This window comes from Sorex araneus, chromosome 2 (assembly GCF_027595985.1).
Source record: "Sorex araneus isolate mSorAra2 chromosome 2, mSorAra2.pri, whole genome shotgun sequence".
NCBI classification, from domain to species: Eukaryota; Metazoa; Chordata; class Mammalia; order Eulipotyphla; family Soricidae; genus Sorex; species Sorex araneus.
Window position 1 is genome coordinate 369,252,444 of NC_073303.1, and position 23,609 is coordinate 369,276,052.

Genomic DNA, 23,609 nt, shown 5'->3' on the forward strand with positions numbered 1-23,609 from the left:
GCCTCCTTGGGAGCTTCTGCAGCCTGCCGCTGTGTAGACTGCCCAAAGGGACCTTGGCGATGGTCCTTCTCGGACATTCAGGTCTGCTTCCCTGCCATCGCCTTCCAAGAGCACGCGGTTGGCGCTGCGTGCCAGGTGCAGCAGGATTCATGTCTCCAAGAATGGAGTAAAGACCCTGGCCCTTTACCCAGGGTCGGGGAGGATGGGTTTAGAGACTTGGTGGCTGAGAGCGGCTCCTCCCCAGTGGCTGTGGGGTCAAGTGCATGACCAGTCAGGCACCTTTGGGTGAATGGCACGCTCCTGACCTCTCAGGGCCCGCCCGTCCTGAGCTTCCTGCTTCCGTCTCAGCCCGGTCAAACCTGTCTCCTAGGAAGTCCGAGAAAAGCCTTAGCACACCACGTAGTATCCTTCCCACTGGCACTTGGAAGGGGGCTGAGCTGTGAGCCAGCCTGCCAGCTTCGGTGCCAGGCCATCGTGCTTTCTTAGAGGCAGGCGCTAACTGCCACAAGCCTTCTTGTTACCATAAATCCTCCACACGCATCTTTCTTAAAATTAATTTTGGAAAATTAATTTGTTTGGGGCTACACCCTGCAGGACTCAGGGCTTGCTCCTGGCAGTGCTGGGGTAGGGGCCATATACGGTGCTGTGGATTGAGCCGGGGTTGGCTGCATGCAAGGCAGAATGCCTGCCTTGCCTGTCCCTGTATACTCTCTTCAACTCATAATTATTTGTTTAACTTCCTGTTTGAATTGTCCTAAAAAGTTTAATGGTATTGAATACTTTCCTCCAGATAACCTACAGCCCTCACTGAAGACATCAAAGATACTAGAACACTTAAAAGAAGACAGCTCAGAAGCTTCAAGTCAGGAAGAAGGTAAATGCTGATGCACTGCAGTAGGTCACTCTGCCTGGTGGTGGCTCGGGGTTAGACCAGTAGAGCAGTGGAATAAATAAGGGAGCTGAGAAACACACAGGAGCTTGGAGTGTGACCATCAGCATTACCGGTAGTAGGGAAAGAGACTGTCGATGGTGGCGTGTCGACCGAGTTTCCAATTAAAAAAGAAATGATGTAAAGTTTAAATTCCTATATCGTGCATGAATATTTTAAGTTACTATCAAATATGGTATACAGCATACATGTTTACTATAACATGTAAGACTGAAAATGTAACATTTACATTTTAATAATCTAGGAAGAGACCTTCCCAAACAGGGCACCGCCAGACCTTGGGGAGAGCTTTCCCAGACAGCACACCAACTACACAGAGTTTGCGGATCAAGAATACACCTAGGTTGTAGAATCTCCTCAGCCAGTGAGAAAATCAGTTCAGTGGCAGTACTGTCAGAGAAACAAAGCTAAGCAGAAGACGAGGAGAACCCTGCATGGCTGTTGAAAGGGGTTTAACCTCACAGGGAGTCTTGAGATCCAACTTGAAGATTTTTTATTTTATTCTTGTCAGAGTGGCAAGAACATTTTAAAATATATTATTGTGGATGTAAAGAAGCAGGAATTCTCAACTGCTGGTGGTAGAAATGTAAATTTATAAAACTATATGGACAGAGATTTTTTTTTTGCTTTTTGGGTCACACCCAGCAATGCTCAGGGGTTACTCCTGGCTTTGCACTCAGGAATCACTCCTGGCAGTGCTCAGGGGACCATATGGATGCTGGGAATCGAACCTGGGTCGACCGAGTGCAAGGCAAACGCCCTACCCGCCGTGCTATCGCTCCAGCCCCATGGACAGAGATTTGATGCTATACAGTTATGTTGGAGAGAACTAATTTTACGCTTCTGCCCAGGAATTCTGCTTCTTTGAAAATTTCATGTGCTTGGCGACAGGGACAGAAAATAACTTGGATATTACCCATTGTTCTCGGAGTTATAAGCAGGTTGTGGGATTATTCATGCTAGGTGGCTACTAAATAAAGGACATGTAGTATGTTCAGAAATGCAGCACTGCTAATGTGTATGTAAAAGCCAGCACTACAGTGTTGCAGCCACTTAATCTCTGGAGAGAGAATGAAGGACAAGGTGGTTTCTGTCATACTGCATGTCTTAAAGGAGATACTGGGAGCTGGGTATGCAGTGCTTGCTTCATTGATGGTTATTGGTTTTTTTTTAATTACTTAAATGATTACCTCAAATTGGACATTAATAGTTTTGCAGTGGTTTACTCATAATGAACTTTAACACTTTGGGACAAAATTGAGTTGCTGTTTATTAGGAACAAAGTTTATTGTAAGAAAACTCACTGCTTTAAGGAATTTTCTGTGCTGAAAAATGCTTTGTTCTCCACATAATGTTGCTGGCCACTGTTAGCCACATAAATGCATTTCATTCTTTTGGCATTTGCAGAGTATTTGGAATAATAATTTGTTTTTCCTTTACTCTAGATGTGTTACAGCACACCATAATCCACAAGAAGCATACTGGGAAAAACCCCATTATGAAGTAGGTGTCTGATTCTTAAATCATAATATCTGTCATTTTTAATTTAATGTAATTACCAGTATATTTGGCTGTAATCCCATTGTTTTACTAATTGTTAGTTGTTCCATTTTGTGTTTCTCTTTCTCCCTAGAGGTTCTGTGACTCATCTTTGCTTAAAAACCTTAGCAATCTAGGGTCAGAGAAGAGAGGACAGTGGGTAGGGCACTTGCCTTGCATGCAGCTGACCAGGTTCAATCCCCAGCATGCTGTACGGTCTTCCAGGATTACCAGGAGTGGTCCCTGGGCTCAGAGGCGGGAATAAGCCCTGAGCACCACCGGATGTGGCCCCCAAACCACAATTAAAATAAAACTCTTTGTAACGTTTGAGTAGTGTACCTTAGTTTGCTCATACCACTTCCCAGACCTTAGCTTGTTGTGACTTTTTTACTGTCTTCCTGGCCTATAAGGTCTCGCTCTCCTGCATTTTGATTCTTTTATATTTTAAACTTCATAAGCTCTTACTTTGCTAAAGATTTAGACTTTGTCATTTCTTTTTTCTTTATATCCACTGATCCTTTTCTTTCTATTTGAAGAATCTTCCTGCTTCCCTGTGTCATATCTGTCAGAGATGGATTTTCTTTGTGTTAACCTTCACTGTATCACTGTCATCCCGTTGCTCATTGATTTGTTCCAATGGGCACCAGTAATGTCTCCATTGTGAGACTTGTTACTGTTTTTGGCATATTGAATACATCACAGGTAGCTTGCCAGGCTCTACCATGTGGGCGGGATACTCTCGGTAGTTTGCCGGGCTCTCTGAGAGGGATGCAGGAATCAAACCTGGGTCGGCCGTGTGTAAGGCAGACGCCGTACCCGATGCGCTGTCGCTCCAGCCCCTGAGAAACAATATAGCTGTTAAACAGAGCTGGCTCAGAAACCAGCCTACCTTGACTTAAATTTTGAGTCTTCTTAGCTCTGTGAACTAGGTCAGTAGATCTGTAAAACTGTATTAACCTTTAAAAAAAAAATTACAAAAACCTATCTTGCATTCATTTTTAGAAGATATTTGTGCTGGATATAGGATTCTAGCTGACCTTTTCTGTTCCACTCTTGGAAACTGAAGCGTCACGTTGTCTTTGGTCATGTCCTCTCGGCCCAGCTCCAGTTTTGGCCACGAGTGACATGAAGCCATGTATGTGATCTCTCACCACTTGGTTCGCTACTGCCCCGCCCCCCCCGCACGGTCCCGGGACTTCCGAGTCCCACTCAGGGCCAGAAGTGGCCTCCCTGGCCTTTGGAAGCACAGTCTCTAAGCCCTAAATGGAGACCCAGTGCCCCATTAGTTGAGGGTGGGAATGGGGGTTCGGGCCAGCATCCTGCCTCGGGCAGATGACCCTGGGAGGCAGCCTCAGTCCTGGACCGGCTCCTGCTGCTGCTGCTAGGACCGCCAGGTGCCGCTTCCAGGGGTGCTGCTACCTGGTTCTCTTGCTCCCTCTGCTGAGCTCCCTAGTACTTCCAGTTTTTCACCATGGCCCAAACCTCAAATGGTTTTGCATTTTCCATGACTTTTTTCTTCTTTGTGTTATAATCTCACGATCACGAAATCCCGTTAATCATCGATTCCTCAAGCGGGCTCAGTAACCTCTCCATTCGTCCTTTCCCTCAGATTTTAGAAGTCTCTCTAGACTCGGTCCCCTCAATGATGTGGCACTGGAGGCTCTTTCAGGGTCAGGGGAATGGGATCCAGCTTGTTACTGGCTTTAGCATATGGATACACCGTGGGAAGCTTGCAAGGCTGTCCCATGTGGGCAGAAAACTCTCAGAAGCTTGCTAGTTTCTCCCAGAGGGAGAGGTAGGCTACAAGATATTGTGCGGCCGCAAAGCGGCCGTGTGCTCTGGGAGCTTGCTTTTAAATCTCTGGATGTTGGCCGTTGATGGGATTACACACACCTGGGTTCCTCTGCCGGTTCCTCTGGGTACCTTCATGCGTGAGACCTGTCCGAACGTGTGGAGAGGGGCCTCAAGCATGGCTATGGCTAGGTTCCGGTGATCTTCGGCCTCTGGGAGCTCTGCTCAGGGCAGAGAGGGAAGCTAGAGCCCATCCCCTCCGAGGGGCCCCGGGGAAGACAGCCAGGCATACGGGCAAGAGACTGTATATAATACTATATAGTGTTATAATCTGTTTTTATAAAATAATAATAATAATAATAATAATGAGTTCCTTTATGTTTTCCATCCATTGAGCTCTTAATTTTTGTTTCAGTTCTAGATTTGAGATACTTATGTGTTTTTTTTAGATACATGTTTCAATTAATATTTTCTAGTACAGTTACAGAATTCTAGTCTTACTTGACTACTTTAAGCACTGCTATTCAAAGGTTTTGTTCAGTAACTTCTTCTCTGGATTCTCTTTGGTTCTGTTGTCTGTTTCTTAGTTTTTTACTCACATCGTACTGTTCCTCCATGTGTTGGACGCGGAACTTCTCAGGTTTCCCAGAACTATGGTTTTGCAGCAGCTGTCAGTGCTGCAGGGCATCCTGGCGTGGAGTCTGGAGGGAGGATGTGTGTGTGTTGTGTGTTCCCTGAAGTCTAGTGTTAGTTATCCTGTCATTGTGGACATGTGTTTGTTTCCCACATGGTATGCTTTTTATTTTCTCAGGACCATCTCTTTGCAGGCTCTGATAAACTGACCTTTTAAAGCAAAGGCCGCTGGTGTCTGCAGTGTGGCTTGCAGTAATCTTGCCCTCCTTTCCTACGGCGGGATCAGGTGGGGCAAGTCCTTACGCGTGTCTGACTTCTGTTTTGACAGCACTATTGGTACGAGTTGCTCTCCGCTGGATGGGCTGGCGATGCAGTATTCTGAGCAGAACGGGATTGCGGATTGGAGGGAGCAGAGCTGTGCCGCCGTGCCGCGTCCAGAGCACTGTGTGACCGTGGTGGGACAGCAGGTACGGGGGCTGTGTGTGTGCCTTCTGTTGCGCTGGCCGTGAGAAGGGCAGCATTGTGCCAGCACATCTGGTAGGAAGCGCAGGAATGCCGGCTGGCTCAGTTTGACACTGCCTCCTCTCTGTGCCAGATACCCCTCTCCCCTCCGCCTCCCTCCCTCCCTCTCTCTCTCTCCCCCCTCCCATCCTCTCTCTCTTCTCCCTCCCTCCCTCCTTCCCTCCTTTTCTCCCTCCCTTCCTTTTTGGGCACTATAGTTTGCAATATTGTTACTGAAAGGGTATCGTGGATATCACTTTACCTCCTTTCAGCTCTTAGTTCTTGTCCAGTGTGGTCATTTCTAATCATCACTGCCATAGTGTCCCTTCTCTGTCCTGACTGCACTCCCCCACTTGTGGCAAGCTTCCTACCATGGACCAATCAGTTTTTTTTTCTTTTTTTTTTTTTGGCTTTTTGGGTCACACCCGGCAATGCTCAGGGCTGACTCCTGGCTCTGCACTCAGGAATCATGCCTGGCGGTGCTCAGGGGACCAATATGGGATGCTGGGAATCGAACCCGGATCGACCGTGTGCAAGGCAAATGCCCTACCTGCTGTACTATGGCTCCAGCCCCTCAATCTTTCTTTTTTTATTGAATCTCTCTCTCTCCTTTTGGGCATTGCAGTTTGCAGTACAGATACTGAAATGTTAGCAGGTATTTCCCTTTACCTACTTTTAACACTCAGTTCTTGTCCAGCGTGATCATTCCCAGCTCATGACCAATCTTCCTGACTCAGTTGTACTGTGTTTGAATATTACTCTCATGCCGTGTTTTTTTTTTTCAGTGTTCAACAAAAGATGGCGGTTATTCTGTGTCTGTCCCTCTCTCGGCATTTCACTCAGCATGATACTCCCTTTGTCCATCCATGTAAAATCAAGTTTCGTGACGTCATTTTTCCTAACAGCTGCATAGTATTCCATTGTCTAGATGTTCCGTGGTTTTCATTATCTGCTCATCTGGTCTGGAGCACTTGTGAGTAGTGCTGCAGTGAACTCGGGCGCAGATGGCTTTCGGGCATTGTTTGGGCCTGTAGCTTCTTCCCAGGTGTGGTATTGCTGGCTTGTATGGAAGCTCAGTTTCTAGGTGTTTTGAGGAATGCCCTGCTTTGCAAAAAGGGTGACCCAGTCGGCATTCCCACCACCAGTGAAGGGAGCCCTTTTCCCCCCACAGCCTCGCCAGCAACTGGTTCCTGTTGTTCTGGATGTGTGGCAGTCTCTGGCGTGAGAGGATAGCTTATTGCTGTTTTAATTTATATCTCCCTGATGGCTAGTGATGTGCAGCATTTATTCATGTGCCTTTTGACCATTTGTATTTCTTCTTTGAAGAAGTTTCCATTCACTTACCCTTTTTTGGTAGGGTTGAATGTTTTTTTCTTGTAAAGTTCTACCAGTGCCTTGATGTATCTTTGATATTGACCCTTTATCAGATGGATATTGGATAAATAATTTTTCTCATGGGCTGTCTCTATATCCTGAGCATTGTTTCCTTCGGGGTGCAGAAGCTTCTTAGTTTAATGTGGTCTCGTTTATCTTTGCTTCCACTTGCATGGTCAGTGGCCTTCTAGCCTGTCCTTGAAGATGCTTCTAACTTCATGTCGTGGAGGATTCCACCTGTGTTTTCCTCTGTGTTCCTTATGAATTCAGGTCTGATGTCGAGGTCCTTAATCGAGTTTGATTTGACTTTTGTGCATGATGTTAAGAGTTCTGAGTTCAGGTTTTTTGCATGTAGGTGACCTGTTTTCCCTTACTCCACTTCATATTTCTTGCTCCCTTGTTGAAGATTAACTGTTCATATACCTGAGGGTCTATCTCGCGATGTTCAGCTCTATTCTTTTGATCTGAGGGTCTGTCTTTATTTCAGTAACATGCTGTTTTAATTACTGCTGCTTTGTAGTGCGGTTTGAAGTTGGGGAAAATGATGCCTCCTATCGTATTTTTCCCAAGGATTTTGCTTTGTGGGGGGGTGGGGGGTGAGACAATTACGTTCCAGAGGCATTTCAGGAGTGTTTGTTTCTTTGAAAAGTGCCAGAGACTGCATTGAATCTGAACCATGCTTTGTTTGGGGAGTTTTGCCATTTTAATGATACTGATCCTCCTAATCCATGAGCAGGAAGTTTATTTTATTTCCTCGTGTCCTCTTATTTCTTGAAGTACTGTGTAGTGTTTTGTGGTTTTCTTTATAAATGTGGTGACCTAATTTTTTTATTTGCAGTCATCAGTCAGACCCAAATGTTGGCCTGTGCTGGGATTCTTTGTATGAACTGAAGCACTGAAGCTTATTATCTGAGTCCTGCTGATTTAATGACTTACTTTCAAAGTCTGTCTGTTGTACTTTTTCTTCTTCGGTGATTACATCTGTTTTTAGTGTTGACCAAATTGCTTGGTGTTAGTGAAGAAAGTAGTAGAGATGGATAGCAAATAGCCAGTCACTTGATTGTGTTTCATTTTTGTGCTTAGAAGAAAGAATACACGTTTATTTTCAAACCAGAATAGAAGGGCTGGAGACCACTCAGGTGCTGGAGCATGTACCTGGTGTGTGCGAGGCTCCGAGTTTGACCCCGCCACCACCTGCCCAGCACTGAAGCTTGCGGCTCATACCGCCAGACAGCCATCACCAGGATGGGTCCCTACTTTTTTGGGGGCCACACCTGACTGTGCTCAGGACCTACTCCTGGCTCTCCTTGGGGCTCACTCCTGGTGAAGGCTGGGTATCACCTGTGATACCAGGGATTCGAGCCGGGGCAGCTGCAAGTCAGGCAAACACCTTAGCCCTGTATGATATGTCTCCTCAGCCCCACCCACCCAAGTTTTTAAGCAAAAAAGAAATTATTTTTCTCGTAGTTATTATCAGAGATTCTGTAAATTTTATTATTTGAGGTCAGTAACTAAAAAAAGAACCCCAAACTAAGGGGGTGGCTCAGAGGCCTGGGGGTGCACGCTTTGCCTGTGGGAAGCTGGGCCCGCTCTTTGGCACCGCTTGATGTCTTGAGCACTGCTCAGGAGCAACCCCAAACACTGACCCAGGAGTGAGGGCCCCTGAGCACTGCTGGTTGCCTCCCCTGTGTATTATGGCCCAGTTTAAGGTAGTTTAAGGTCCAGAGTATATTGTTTGACCCTTGGCACTCCATGGTCCCTTCCACATGCCCAGAGTAGCACCTCCCCTTCCCAGCCCTTGGAGCACAACTGGCTGTGGCACAAATAACAAGAAATTGTCCAGGGCTGGGGGCAGCGCAGAAGTCTCAGTGCTCGGGGGCACGTGCCTTGTGTGCACAGGGACCGGGGGCCTCCCAGCACCACCAGGGTGACTGGCCATCCCCAGCGCCCGTCTGAAGTAGCCCGCACTGCAGCACCCTGCTGGCTGGCTGACTCTCAGCGGGCATGAGGTTTGGCCCCCCCAAGCTGCTACTGTTGGGAGCCCCAGCAAAAAATAGGAGAAAAAAGGTCAGAAATCATTAGCATGAACAGTTGGGAATATTTCACCTTGATGTTTGGTATCAGAGTAAGAGGTTCCCTACATATGAATATAATCACGCATGTTCAATCTGCTGTCTCTTTATACTAGCATTCAACTGAAAAACGAAGTATGTCTTCAATAAATAAGAAGAAAGGAAAACCACAAATAGAAAAGTAAGTCCACTGCAGTGTTCCCAATGACGTAATTGGTAAGAAAAAGCAACATGTAGCATTGGGCTGTAGTTTTATGTATTTTAGGGCTGGAGCGATAGCATAGCAGGTAAGGCATTTGCCTTGCACACGGCTGACCTGGGTTTGATTCCTCTGCCCCTCTCACAAAACCTGGCAAGCTACCGAGAGTATGTCTCCCGCACGGCAGAACCTGGCAAGCTACCCATGGCATATTCGATATCCAAAAAACAGTAACAAGTCTCACAATGGAGATGTTACTGGTGCCCGCTCAAGCAAATTGATGAGCAACGGGATGACAGTGACAGTTTATGTATTATCAGTAGGAGCAGACATCACTTGTCACATATTTACATCTGGGCTTTTTTATTGTTTAGAATAATGTATGTATAACTGATTAAAGCTTATTGAATTTTAAATTATTAAAGTTATTATTTAAACATTATTTAAATTATTAGGATTCCTGTCACTGTCATCCTGTTGCTCATCGATTTGTTTGAGCGGGCACCAGTAACGTCTCTCATTGAGAGACTTATTGTTACTGTTTTTGGCATATCCAATACGCATGGGTAGCTTGCCAGGCTCTGCCGAGAGGACTTGATACTCTTGGTAGCTTGCTGGGCTCTCCGAGAGGGACGGAGGAGTCAAACTCGGGTCGGCCGCGTGAAAGGCGAACACCCAACCGCTCTGCTATCGCTCCAGCGCATTTAAATTATTAAAGCTTATTAAAGCTTATAGGCCAAAACTCAAAATTGTACTATGGGCTGGAGCGATAGCACAGCGGGGAGGGCGTTTGCCTTGCACACGGCCGACCCGGGTTTGATTCCCAGCATCCCATATGATCCCCTGAGCCCGCCAAGGTTAATTCCTGAGTGCAGAGCCAGGAGTAACCCCTGAGCATCGCTGGGTGTGACCCAGAAAGAAAAAAAAAAAAGGAATTGTACTGTAAATGGTGACTATGTCTTACTGATTTTTCTAAATTATGAAACTTTATGAATGCAGTTTTATAGCGTGTGTTTTCTCGAGGATCTTATTTAAAGTGTTGTTGATGTGGGCTTTTTGCTACAGGGAGAAAATTAAAACGGACAACAGGTTGACTGGTAGGATAAACGGCGTTCGGCTCTCCGCTGCTCAGCATGCCCACGGGGGTCCCGTGAAAGGTGAGAGTACTTCCTGCAGAAGCCCGTCCCTGCCCGCCCCCGCTGGCCCCGTGCAGCCGGCAGTGAGAGCTGCTCTGTCCCCGTCTGAAGCAGTTCTCCACTGACGTGTCAGTGTGGGGGACAGTGTCACGGGAGCTGGTTTGGGAAGGGAAGTGCTGGCGGGTCGCAAACGCCGCCTTTGCAGCTGTCACGTTGGCCCCGCCCCCTGCACTCAGCAGAGGCCCAGGCCCCGCAAGCCTGCGCGTTCCCGTGGACAGTCATGTCTTAAGTCTTGGTCACGGGTCACTAGTTTCTAGTGACCGTCCTTAGGATGGAGTCTTTCGGGCTCTGGGGCAGCCGGGCCTGCATGTTCCTGCCGTGCTGCATTTGTCTGCTGGTAGCGTCAGTTCCAGGTTCCTCTTTACGGATGAAGATTATATTTTATTATGCATCTTGATGTTTTAAAACTTCCTCTATTTTCAAGTAAAAGGGTTTGGGTTCACTTGAGAAGTGTCTCTTCTGGTTCATTGATAATTTTTGTCTTATGTGTATCTTTGATCATCATCAAAAAGATGCAAAAGAGCAAAAGCCCACAGACCCAGGCGACTGTTGTCCTTGAGCACACCTGGTGACTTTCGGTCGCTCGGAGCTGATGCCACTAACAAGAGGTTTTGTTTTTTTGTTTTTTCAATTTAGCTATTTTTACATTGACTTGTACATCGTTAGTAACTTCAGAAAAAGTATATGCGTATACACGCACTTTGGGGTGTGCCCTCCTAAGCACCATTTGGGAGGCCCAGAGAACATTCCCTTTGGTAACTGGCTGCCTGAGGACGTGACGACGCTGCAGCCCGGCCGCCATGAGGGCTGCACTCGGGCCAGGGCCCGCTGTCGGCCTGGGAGTCGCCTCTGAGCCTCACAGCCCTCCCCCCCCAGCTCAGTGAGCATCTCCTCACCTGAGCGACTGGGGGGCGGGGGAACACGGGAGTAACCGGTCCCTGAGCAGACAGTGGCAAGGAGCTTCTGCCACTTCCCGCTCGCCGCTTTCTCCTCCTCCGCATTCTATGCTGCCCCCATTTGTCCTTTGACGCGTGTGCAGAGGGGTCACCCGGGGAGACTCTTCCGAGGACAGTCTCGGGACGTGAGCGCCTCTTCCCGTGCAGGCTTTCTTCGGCAGCGGCTGGGCCTTTGGCTCACTGCCTTCCCTGTAGAGCAGAACTAATACCGCGCCACGAGAACCACACGGCAGCGCCGAGCGTGGCTGTGGGGAGTTGCTTTCCCCTGCTAGTGGGCGAAGGAAACACACGTGCTGTCAGACTCCAGTTCCCGTCTCTGAACTCTCAAATACTCTGAAAATAAAAACTCAGAATTTTTGAGTAAGATAAACTTTAATCTTTGTGTTTTTCCCTCTACATATATTACTGACTCAAACATTTGCACTTATGGACTAGGATTATAAATGAACCAATTTAAACCATTTACCTTTGTTGTCAAATGTAGGTCAAATATTTGCTGACTCCGGTGTAAAAAACCTTTATTAATTTTTCTTTGTAATATTAGGAAATCAAGAGTGAATTATCTATTTTTATATACAGTGCGTAATTATTTTTAACTATTTTAATACTGTGGTTTGCAGATTTGTTCATAATACAGTTGTTTCAGGTATGCAGTGTTCCGGCACCAATCCCACCACCACTGTGAGCGTTCCCGCCACCATTGCCCCCACTTTCACACCCACCCCCGGCACAAAGGGGGCACAAAATATTTATTACTGCTTGTTACAGCAAAATGACTAGTGGAATTATAAAAAAATACTTCAATAAAAGAAAAATTGTGAAAATTGCTATTCTCACAATGGAGACATTAACGTATCGAGGGTTTCCTAAGCTGTTCTTCCAGCCGAGCCTTCTGTTGCACCCTGTTGGCTTAGAGGCTTCTGTGCGACTTTACAGTCCACTGTGCTCTGGGCCGTCAGGAGTGTGGAATTGGAGGCCGGGAGCCGCGTGTGTCCAGTGGCCAGCGAGTCTCTTCTGAGATGAGTGGGGAGGCCGGGAGCCCGGGCTGTCGCCTGTGGGGTTTGGCTAGGAAGGAGTCACCCCAAAGCCTTCGGGAAACCCAGGGTGTTTGAAGGTCTTTGTGCCGTCTCCCTCCGCCCTGCAACAGTTGTGCTGCTCGTAGGTTGTCTATACCTTTAAATCTAATTTAAGGTAATTTCACTCCCAGGCCGGGAGACTGGTACGGTGGATAGGATGTGTGTCTCGCCTGGGGCTGACCTGGGTCCATCCCTGGCATCCCAGATAGTCCCTGAGCACCACCAGGAGTGCCGCCTGAGTGCAGAGCCGGAGTGGCCCTGAGCATTGCCATTGTGGCCTCAGAACAGAACAGTTGCACAGGTCCAAAAGGGAAGGAAACAAGCGTCCCTGCTCTGTCTTCCTGGCAGGACCCCAGAGCAGTGACCCGCGGCACATCTGCTTTCTGTTTTGTGTTGAGGCCACACCCAGTGGCCCGCAGACTTCTCCTGACTGTGCTTTGGGGTCACCGGGTTGCAGCCAGGCTCAGCTGCTTCAGGACAAGCTCCTCACACACTTGTACTTCCACTTGGGGTGCGGGGGGTGGGGGGCTGAGGGGGTGGGAGGGGTTCTGTGTAGTTTCCTTTTTGTACTTACTAACCAGAATTTTTTTTTGTTAGAATAGCAGTTGTTAAAGTTATGCTTTTTGTTTTCTTAAAAGTGACCTTTTAGTTTTGATATTTAACAGCAGGCTTATGTTTATTTAAAGGGGTAATTTAAGGAATTTTGTTTAGCATAATTGTATTATCCTTCCATAACTTAGGATTCTAGGAAATCACATAATTTCTGTTTATAAAATTCCAGGGCTGGAGCAATAGCACAGGGGGTAGGGCGTTTGCCTTGCAGGCGGCTGACCCGGGTTCAATTCCTCTGTCCCTCTCAGAGAGTCCAGCAAGCTGCCGAAAGTATTCCGCCTGCATGGCAGAGCCTGGCAAGCTCCCTGTGGTGTATTCGATATGCCAAAAACAGTAACAACAAGTCTCACAATGGAGACGTCACTGGTGCCCGCTCGAGCAATTTCAGAGACTTAACTCCGAAGCACCTCTGGCTCCTGTGAAAGAGAAACGGGGGCCAAGGAGATGGGCCTAGAACCCTCAGCAGAACTGTCTGCCCTCTCCAGGCGCTGGCTGGGTTCCCCTGGTGGCCTGCACAGCTGGAGCACTGTCCCCGAGCCCTCTCCCCAGGGAGCCCTCTCCCCAGGCCCTGGGAAAGAGGAAAGGATCTTGGGCGCAGATTTGTCTATATATTACAGTTTTGAAAACTGCAGCTTTGTGTGTGATTTCTTGGTGGCAGCGTATTTGCTCGCTGCGTTATCTAAAGAAATTGGTTGTAGAAATACCATTTTGAGGGGCTCGAGCATGGTACCGCAGGGAGGGTGCTTGCCTTGCCTGTGGCCAACCCAGGGGCCCCTGAGCACTGCCAAGAGTGATCCCTGAGCACAGGGCCAAGAGTAAGCCCTGAGTACTGCTGGGTGTGGCTCCAAAAACAAATGTGTTGTGTGTGTGAGGTTTTTGGAAAGTCAGCTTAAAACAAAACCCGCGAAAACCCTACGTGAAGTGTTGTGAAGTTTCCAGGACTGCACTGTCGCTCGCTCCGGGCCTCGGAGCCTCCCTCAGCTCACGAGTGGCTTCTGTCTCTGCGGCGTCCCTCTTGGTTGTTGCTACTGTTCGGGGCCACGCCCAGCTGTGCTCAGGGGCCACTCCTGGCGGGCTGAGAGGACCGCAAGGGACGCCCTGCACAGATGAACCCGGGCCCCTGCCCGCTGGACTGTCGCTCAAGCCCCAGCCTCCTGGTTTCTGGGAGTGAATCAATAAATGAAAATACTTGTTTTAAATTTTTGTTTTAAGAACGTTTTCACCTACTGTTTTCTGTTAAAATTGTGATGTTTTAGTGAATGCTGACGTGGGTCAGGAACTGGCTGTTTGAGGCCTGGTAAGCCCGAAAAGCAGTTTTGTAGCTGCAGCATATTTCTAGCAGTTGAACTGCTTAACGTGGTGTTTTGAAAAATACAACTGTTGTTTGTAGATGTGAATTTGGACCTTGGATCGGGACATGACACCTGTGGAGAAACATCCTCAGAGAGCTACAGTTCTCCGTCCAGCCCGCGGCATGACGGGAGAGAAAGCTTCGACAGCGAGGAGGAGAAGGACCGAGGTTTGCTCCTCTCGGGGTCAGGGGGTTGGGAGAGTAGCTGGCTTGGGGCGGGGAGTGTTGTCTGCTGAAGTCAAAGGCGAAGAAGTCCCGCGTGTCGCTAAACGCCGAGGCTGGGCTGGAGAGGTAGTACCCCAGGGAGCGCCCCAGGTTTGCCCCTGGCACCCCGCGTGCCTCCTCCCGACTCCTGCACGCGCCCTTGGACACGGCACTGAGGAGTGAGGAGGTCGCTGCTCCCGGGGGACAGCGTCGTGTCCGGCAGTCCTTTGCGTAGTTTCCCAGGCTGCGGGGGCATGGCACGTGGTGTCTCTTGGGCCACCTCAGATGAGGAGACTTCCTGCCCCCACACATTTTGGCCTTTGCTGCCTGCCAGGTGTCTGCCCCTGGTCGGGCGCCATGTCCTTGCCGGCAGCTCTGGGGCCCGGGCTCTGTGGGCAGGCAGCCCCGCTCGTCGGCTCTGCAGCTTCCCTGCGAACTCTGCCCGGCTGGAGGAGAGACTGTCTCCGCTTCCTCCAGTCGGCCCGCTCGGGTCTCCTTCCCCACGGTGCCAAGTTCTGTGAAGCAGCTGCCCGCTCCGTAGCTGGACACGCCCATCTGCCCGGGGGTGACTTGGGTCCAGTGTGTCTGTCCGCCCAGGTACTTGGCACGGAGGGCGAGTCCCGGGTCTGTCTGGGAAATGAGCTTGTTTTCCAGCAGGTCCAGGTACCGCGGGACCGACGGAGCCTTCCTGAAGAAAGACCCATTTCCCGCTCGGCTGCGGTTCAGGAGTCTCAGTCCGCTGGAGTTCAGCGGACTCCGTGTGGCTTTGTCCTTGTTTACAGTGAGGTTTTGTCTGGAGACTGCGCTTTCAAAGCCAGTGCAGGAGGGGAAAAAGGACAAGACCTACTTGAGTAACTAAATCCTGAAAATATCAGCAAACGCTTGGCATTATTTAAAAACGGTTAAGAAGAAGATGAGCAGAACAGGGGGCTTTAGGATGAGACGTCCCGGGCCCAGAGTGGTAGCGTGGCTCTCCTTGCCTGCGTCCCACCCCGCTTTGGTTCCCGCCTCCCCCACCGGCCCTCAGGCACCTGCAGGGGCGACCCCTGAGTACCGCGCCGAGTAAGGCCAGTGCACTGCCGAGTGTGGCCCAAAAACCAAGAGAAAAAGCCCAGTTCAGATAGGAATTTTAAAATGAAAGGTTTATTTTGGTGGGGTCGGGCACACGTGTCGGTCTTGGGGACCCCTGTGGGCTGCTCAGAATCTGACCTGGGCCAGAACCTGCACTTCAGCTCCTTGAGTCCTAAAAAGGAAAATTTTATTTATTTATTTTAGGTCATACCTGGCGATGCACAGGGGTTACTCCTGGCTTTGCACTCAGGAATTACTCCTGGAGGTGCTCGGGGGACCATATGGGATGCTGGGAATCGAACTCGGGTTGGCCGCATGCGAGGCAAATGCCCTCCCCGCTGTGCTATCGCTCCAGCCCCCCAAAATGAAAAATTTTTACTTGAAAATGTTACTGCTCCTTTTTGGACTTGAAATATTTCTTTACTCATACAGTGATAGAGAATGTTTAGACACTGTCCTCTTTGCAGGGTTTAGAAATAAACACCCCCGGGGCTGGAGCCATAGCACAGCAGGTAGGCGTTTGCCTCACACGCTGCCAACCCGGGTTCGATTCCCAGCACCCCGTATGGTCCCCTGAGCCAGGAGTGACCCCTGTGCATCGCCGGGTATGACCCAAAAAGCAAAACAAAAAAAGAAACACCCCACTTTTTAGCAGACTTTATGCTATAATAATATGCTCATAAATTGACCTTGTTCTTTTTTTTTTTTTTTTTTGCTTTTGCTTTTTGGGTCACACCCAGCAGTTCACAGGGGTTACTCCTGGCTCTGCACTCAGGAATTACTCCTGGCAGTGCTGGGGGACCATATGGGATGCTGGGAATTGAACGTGGGTCGGCCGCGTGCAAGACAAATGCCCTACCCGCTATCGCTCCAGCCCCCCGACCTTGTTCTTAATACAGATTAAATAGTTGAATGATTAAAAGTCTGATCCTCAGTCATTAATTAAGGTTTCTTCAGGAAAATGGCAATGACTTGTCGATATTTGGCTTAAAAAAAATGTTTAATAGGGCAAGGCGAAATATTGCAGCCTATAAGGCACTTGCTTTGGGGCTGTCCCTGGTTCTGTCTGTGGCACCCCGTATGGGTTCCCCCGACCTCTGCCGATTGTGGCCCTGAAACTGAAGTAAAAAGTCTAACATCTTAGCTGAAGGTAGCTTTATATTACCTTAATACTGTTTTTTAATTTAAAGTACAGATTATTTCTGATTTACTTATGAATGGAAAGATGCTGAAATAGGCAGTACATTTAATTAAACGGTCTCTCTGCATTTCACTGCAGAACTTAGGACTTTGCTATTTTGGATCTGGGTTTTGAGGCCGTCTGTGTCAGTGTCCGGAGGCCAGGGCACGGCTTCTTCTGTGGAGAAGCCGGGCCCCTGTGTGCGTGGCCTGTGCTCCGACGCTCGCCTCTCTCTGTGGCCCTTAGTAGGAACTACTACTGAGATGAGCCTAAGGGAGCTGCAGTAGCACACAGAAGCAGGACAGTTGGACGTGGACCGTTCCGTGCTGTGTGAGGCCGTGCTCCTGTCCTGCCAGGTTGCTGGTGTTCGAGCGCGTGGGTTCTGTGGCAGTAGCCTGTACGGGCTAGAACACAGCACAGCGGGATAGGAGAGAAACCTAGTGGACTGATGGGTTAAGAGTACTGACTGGCTCGCTCAGTTGTCAGGTGCTGCTGTGCATAGGCTTCTGGCTTTGCAGAGTGCTTGATGCAGAGTCTCAGCCGGCTTCTCTACAGAGTTCCTCTCTCGCACTTTTGCTGCTGCTCGTGAGGACGTGGTTATTTTTCTTCAGCAGTTTTAGGTTTGCAGTAAGACTGGAGGCAGGTACAGATATTTCCCACACGCCCTCCCCTCCCAGAGATGCTGCTGCGTGGGCCTCGTGCTCTCGGGCCCGGGCGTCCGCAGTGCTCCCGTCCCGTGTGTGGGCCTCGTGCTCTCGGCCTGGGCGTCCCTGGCCTCCCGACCCCTGTGTGGGCCTCGTGCTCTCGGCCCGGGCGTCCGCAGCCTCCCGTCCCGTGTGTGGGCCTCGTGCTCTCGGGCCCGGGCGTCCCCGGCCTCCCGTCCCGTGTGTGGGCCTCGTGCTCTCGGGCCCGGGCGTCCCCGGCCTCCCGTCCCGTGTGTGGGCCTCGTGCTCTCGGGCCGGGCGTCCGCAGCCTCCCGACCCGTGTGTGGGCCTCGTGCTCTCGGCCCGGGCGTCCGCAGTGCTCCCGTCCCGTGTGTGGGCCTCGTGCTCTCGGCCCGGGCGTCCCCGGCCTCCCGACCCGTGTGTGGGCCTCGTGCTCTCGGCCCGGGCGTCCGCAGTGCTCCCATCCCGTGTGTGGGCCTCGTGCTCTCGGCCCGGGCGTCCCCGGCCTCCCGTCCCGTGTGTGGGCCTCGTGCTCTCGGCCCGGGCGTCCCCGGCCTCCCGTCCCGTGTGTGGGCCTCGTGCTCTCGGGCCCGGGCGTCCCCAGCCTCCCGTCCCATGTGTGGGCCTCGTGCTCTCGGGCCCGGGCGTCCCCAGCCTCCCGTCCCGTGCCTTCCATCGGCTCGCAGGGCTGCCCTGCGGCCATCCATCCTTTGAACCCGCTGCAGGCTCTCCCCTGCCCTGCAGACGCTCGCAGCCCCTCCCGCCCTGACGGTCCTCTTCCGTCCCCACGGCCGTCTCGCGTCTTCCTCTTCGCTGCGGAATCCCAGAGAGACGCTCCCAAGACAGCCAGGGCCCCAGGCGTCCACGTGGGAGGGGCTGGGAGCCGCATGCGTGGGAGGCTCTCGCTTGCGTCGGGCAGACAGGAAGGAGCAGGCCGCTCACTGACGCTGCCGCCGTTCTCGCCCACAGACACCGACAGCAATTCCGAGGACTCCGGGAACCCATCCCCGGCCCGCTTTCCAGGCTACGGCGTGAAGCCCCCAGTGCACGCGTCCCCCCTGGGCAGTGACGCCGGCGGGCTGCTGGAGGAGCCCGCACCCTCGCCCAAGTACCAGCACATCTTCATGCCGGCCCTCCACTGTGTCGTGCACAACAGTGCCCCCAAGTCCCCAGTGGTGCTTCCTCCCGCCAAGACCACGGACGGCAAGGCCCTGGGCGTGCTGGTGCCCAGCCCCGTGGCGCTGTCTGCCGTCAGGGAGTCTGTGAACTCCGCCCCCTCGGGGCTCCTCGTGCCCGCGGCTTCCCCGGGGGACTCGGACAAGCACCTGGAATTGCTGGCGTCCCCCCTGTCCCTGCCCGCCCCCTTCCTCCCGCACGGCAGTGCCCCCGCTTTGCACCTGACCATCCAGAGGCTGAAGCTGTCCCCGCAGGGGTCCCCCGAGAGCTGCGCCGGGACTGGCCCGCAGCCGCCCCCCGGGGGCCTGGGCTCCCCGAATACTGCCTTTCTCCCCGGCCACGGCCCCGCCAGCTTCCCGGGCTCTCCCGTGGGCACCTCGGACCCCAAGCCCACGTCCCAGGTCGTCGGACTCACCCAGATGGTGCCTCAGATGGAGGGGGCGGCGGGGGCCGGCCCCGCGCCTGCCAGCGTGAAGGTCGTCCTGCCCGCGGCCCCGCCGGCAGCGTCCTACACCCTGCCCGGCTCCCCGCTCGCCGCGGCCCCGGCCTCCCAGCCAGCTGCCGCGGGCCTGAGTCCAGCGCCCGCCTCGGTCCCCCCGGCAGTGCCCACCCACACCCCGGGCCCCGCGCCCAGCCCCAGCCCGGCCCTGACCCACAGCACGGCGCAGAGCGACAGCACGTCCTTCCTCAGCGCCGTGGGGAACTCGACCGCCAGCGGGACGATGCTGCCGCCCCAGCAGCTGGGCTCCGGGCCCTGCGGCTCCTGCGGGCGGCGGTGCAGCTGCGGGACCAACGGCAGCGTGCAGCTCAGCAGCTACTACTACCCCGGCCCCGTGCCCGGGCCCATGTACCGGGTGTCGCCCTTCTTCACCCTGCCCTCCCTCTGCAATGGCAGCTACCTCAGCCAAGCACACCAGAGCAACGGGAACCAACTTCCTTTCTTTCTGCCTCAGACTCCGTACGCCAACGGCCTGGTGCCCGACCCGGTGCTGGGCGGCCAGGCCAGCTACGGCGTGCAGCAGCTGCCGGCGGGCTTCGGGCGCTTCTACCCCGTGTACCCGCCGCCCGGCGTCGTGGCCGGCTCGAGCGGCTCCGGGGCCAAGAAGAACGGGAACGTGTCGTGCTACAACTGTGGGGTGAGCGGCCACTACGCGCAGGAGTGCAAGCAGGCGCCCATGGAGGCCGGCCAGCAAGGTAACCCCGACAGCGCCCCGAGGACTGGCTTCTAGGCCCCCGCCGAGGGGTCGTGGTGCTTCTGGCGGGTGTCCCGCAGTGTAGACGCGGGTCGTGCGGGACCAGGAAGTGGAGCGGAGCTCAGTGGCGGCCGGGACACTTGGGTCGTGGCCCTCTCTGCGTGGTGGAGTAGCCGGTCTCTCGCTTGCAGCACTTTCACTCTCTTAAGCTCGGGGCCCGTTTCATAGTGTCAGCGCTGGCCCGAGGACGGAGGCGGCAGGCCAAGGGCTTTGTCACCTGTGGTGCGTCCCTGCGCACTGCCCGGCCGCAGGCTCCACCTTCCTGCTTCCCTCTCCCTCCCCCGGGGTCCAGGAAGGTGCCCCTACGCTGGCTGGGGGGAGTTGGGGCGCAGGTGTGGAGGGAGAGGGCCCTGAGGCGGGAGCCGCACAGCCCCCAGCCCTGGGCGCCAGGCGCCGGGCCGCTCCCGGCTCTTGTCCTCCTGCCGGTCTCCCGCAGAAAGTGGCCCCCAAGTGGGCGATGGGCCCGGTGCTTGGACAGGAAGATGCAGGTGGATAGCTGTAGGTGAGGCCCGAGCACAGCTGACAGGACTCCTGGAGTCCCTGAGGGACGCCCCTCCGCGCCCCGCGTGACTCAGCCCTTCTGTCTCTCCCGTTTTAGGCGCTTACAGACTGAGATACGCTCCTCCCCTCCCCCCTTCCAATGACACGTTGGACTCTGCAGACTGAAGCGCGTAACGCTTGTCGCCCGGGCACGCTGCGTGCGGGCAGGCTGGGGAGAGGAGGGCGGAGAGGAGACGCGTGTCCTTCGTCTCTGCGCTTCCCAGGCCCGAAGCAGCGGGGACTGACTCGCTTCCCGTGGACGACTGTCCGAACAAAAGAATGCATGGGTTTTGTCTCTGGGCCTCTCGTCTCGGGCTCCCCGCAGGCTTCTCTGTGTGACACGGGGGAGTCAGACGCCCAGACGCGCTGTCCGGGGGACGCGGGGTGTGCTTCTTTTACACTGACTACTTGCTGTGTGCAATGTTTACCGAATCTTTAAAACTGTGTATTTGACTGTTTTTGTTTTTGTTTTTGTTTTGACAACACTGGTGAGCGTCCGTGTGGTTTTGAAGAAGCGAGACATTGCTCCCTGAGCTTCCTCCCTTCGGCCCTGACGGTCACTGTCCCCCCACACCCTTGCCCCTTCCTGGGCCCGTCTCACCCCACCCCCACCGGCCACTGCCCTGCGTCTGAAACGGGGCCCCTGTCTCGCCGTGGCCGAGGGACAGAGGCCGCCTCCCGCACACCTGGGCGCCTCGTGGGAGAGGCCGGGGAAGCCGGATGAACCCGGGAAAACGCCACGAACCGAGTGGACAAAGCTTTTTCTTAAAGGAAAACCTTTTATCAGCCTTACCTGGCCTGTTGCTTCCGAGAGACGGAGCGAACCAACCGCGCGAATGTTCTCCCTGTCTGTAGCGCCCGTCGGCCGCGCCTGTCCCCCCCGGTCCAGTGTTACATGTCGAGAGTGTGTGGGGCGGCGAGCGGGCAGACGCTGGCTCGAACCCGGCCTCGGGCTCGCTCCCGAGGCTGCAACGGGCGCCCCGGTGTTAATCATGTGTGTGTCCGTGCCACTCAGTTCATGCTGCTGTTTGGGGGAAACCGAGAGCCAATCTATGGACTAAACTGCTTCCAGGTCATTCTTGATTTCCTAAAGTGCACTGAGGTTACCTGGAAGGGGCGTGTCGCCGCCGGCCCTGGCGGGAGAGGTCAGGGGAGAGGCCCGCCCTCGCTCCGGCTCGGGAGCCGGCAGGTTGCTTAGGCAGGGGGGAAAACTTGAAGAGAAAAGAAGCTTCCTCTCCTGCTTCCTAGGTCGCGTTTCTATTTATAGCACCCATGTACATTCTGGAACTTCCTTTCAGGGGTGGGGCGAAGGGGGAGGACGCGGGAGGGGGGTGGCGAGGGTAGATGAAAGCTTTAATTTAAAAAAGAAAAAGAGTTCGAGTAAAGGAAATTATTTTGATTAAATATATTTTATTTGATCTGGGTATTTTTGGACCACATTATTAAATTAATTGTTAAGCTGCAGTTGAGTTGTTCAAGTGAGAGTTTTGATAAGCCACGTCTGGACCGCATTGTGAATCACTTGCCAGTTGTACTTTACGGAGCTTATTTTATGATTTAAAATACTGTACTGTACATAGGAGGTATGTTACCTTCTCCTTATTTGTATGTTTACCATATACTTTGATATTTGAAATGTTATGTACTGGAAAGGCCACTTATATTTCTAGAACAGATTGGATTTTATGCAACCTTTTTTCCTTGAATTAACAGCAATAAAAAAGTGAAAAACAGCTCAAGGACTGCGCTTCCATGGCAGGTCGGCGGGAGGGTGGGTGTGGGGGCGGGCCCCTCCGAGACCCCTTCCTTCCCGCTTCCTCCCGTCGGGCCTCGTCCCTCCTCATGACGGTCACACTCCCTTGGATGTGTCTGGGCTGGACCGAGGGGCGCCCCGGCCCCACCTGCCTCTTGGGTCCCGTGGTCCCAGGTGCTGTTCCTGTCACAAGCAGGGCGGCTGTTCTCTCCCTGACCCGCTCACACACATGTCCCCGCCTTTCTCTGTTTTCTGGGCCACCCCCTGTGGTGCTCGGGACCCGTATGGGCTGCGGGGATGGAACCCAGGTGGGCCGTACCCAAGGCCAGCACCGTCCCCTGCTCACATCAACCCTGGGCTCCCTTCTCCGGCCCCAGGGCGCTGGCTGCAGTGCTGGTTATGGGGGCCGGTGAGCAGGGGACAGTGGCGAGTGCCCCGGGGGCAGGGCTCGGCCTGGTGCCAGGGTTAGCGTGGTCCAGGAGGGAGCCACGGGCGGGTGGGGAGGTGGAACGGGAGACCCTTTGGTGAGACCAGGGCCAAGAGGGGGCGCCAGGGAGGGCTGGCGCGGGGCGGCCGTGGGGTGAGGAGCCCGAGAGAGAAGATGCCGGTCCTGAGACAGCTGCAGGGGCAGGTGATGGAGACGGGTAATGTCGGGGAGGTGAGGCGGGCGGGCAGGACTTGGAGTGGGTGTCGGCCGTGGCTGGGTCCTCAGGCAGTGCAGGGGTGCTCTCTGCAAGCGGGGAGCACCGAGAGGGCCCCCCGAGACTGAAGCCATGGTGAGATGGCCTCTCCTGGCTGGGAGCACCTAGTTCTCAGCACCCTCTGCCGGCCCCGACAGGCTCCCCTTTCCAGTTCTTTCTGGGGACAAAGGGCGCCCCTGGTGAAGGTGGCGGTGGTTGAGGGTCAGCCCGTCCCCCGCACAGCGCCCTGCCAGGTTGGGTCGCGGTGTGGGGTGAAGGAGAGGGTGCTGACGAAGCCGGCCCTCGTGCAGCTGGCCCATCCCTGTCTAGGGTTTGGGGGACGGGGGTGCCCGGCACTGAGAATGAAGGGCCCGGGCACCGGGGCTGAAGTGGGCGTGTCCCCGGGGAGCCGGCGTGCCCAGGCTGACCAGCCCGCACCCTCACATCCGCCCTGGCAGAATGAGCACTGGACGGTGAGAATCAGCCCCCAGCCTGCCTCAGCCGTCTGGGCAGGCGGAGGGAAAGCAGAGACCCTGGGCAGACCACAGACACCACAGGGAGCTTTGAGTCCCAAGATCCCGTTTTTGCCCCTTGAAATTCGGGGGCTATATTTGAGGGTAGGGGCTGTTCGAGGCGCGGTTGCCCCCTGCAGCTCCTACTAGGGCCACCCTGCAAGGGGCTCAGCCGGCCTCGCTCCTGAAATCGCGGGCGGGAGGCAGCGCCACCTGGCGGGGGACGAGAGGAGCGCAAGCAGGCTGTCCTAAGGCGGAGAGGACCGGAAGTGGCCCTGGCCCAGACCCCTGCAAGAACACAGCCTGAGTGACGGGAACAGGCCCTG

The 23,609-nt window shown here is 53.5% G+C and overlaps 1 protein-coding gene across 1 annotated transcript in view; it reads left to right on the forward strand.

Moving 5' to 3' along the window:
- Nucleotides 1–22,065, forward strand: part of ZCCHC2 (zinc finger CCHC-type containing 2) — a 52,691-nt gene extending 30,626 nt beyond the window's left edge. The window contains exons 7-14 of the mRNA XM_004601986.2: nt 791–874; nt 2,395–2,452; nt 5,241–5,379; nt 8,976–9,040; nt 10,124–10,215; nt 14,289–14,417; nt 18,339–19,739; nt 20,397–22,065. Coding sequence (XP_004602043.2) covers nt 791–874; nt 2,395–2,452; nt 5,241–5,379; nt 8,976–9,040; nt 10,124–10,215; nt 14,289–14,417; nt 18,339–19,739; nt 20,397–20,464 — 2,036 coding nt within the window. The 3' untranslated portion in view covers nt 20,465–22,065. The remainder of the gene's footprint in view (nt 1–790; nt 875–2,394; nt 2,453–5,240; nt 5,380–8,975; nt 9,041–10,123; nt 10,216–14,288; nt 14,418–18,338; nt 19,740–20,396) is intronic.
- The last annotated feature ends 1,544 nt before the right edge of the window (nt 22,066–23,609 follow it).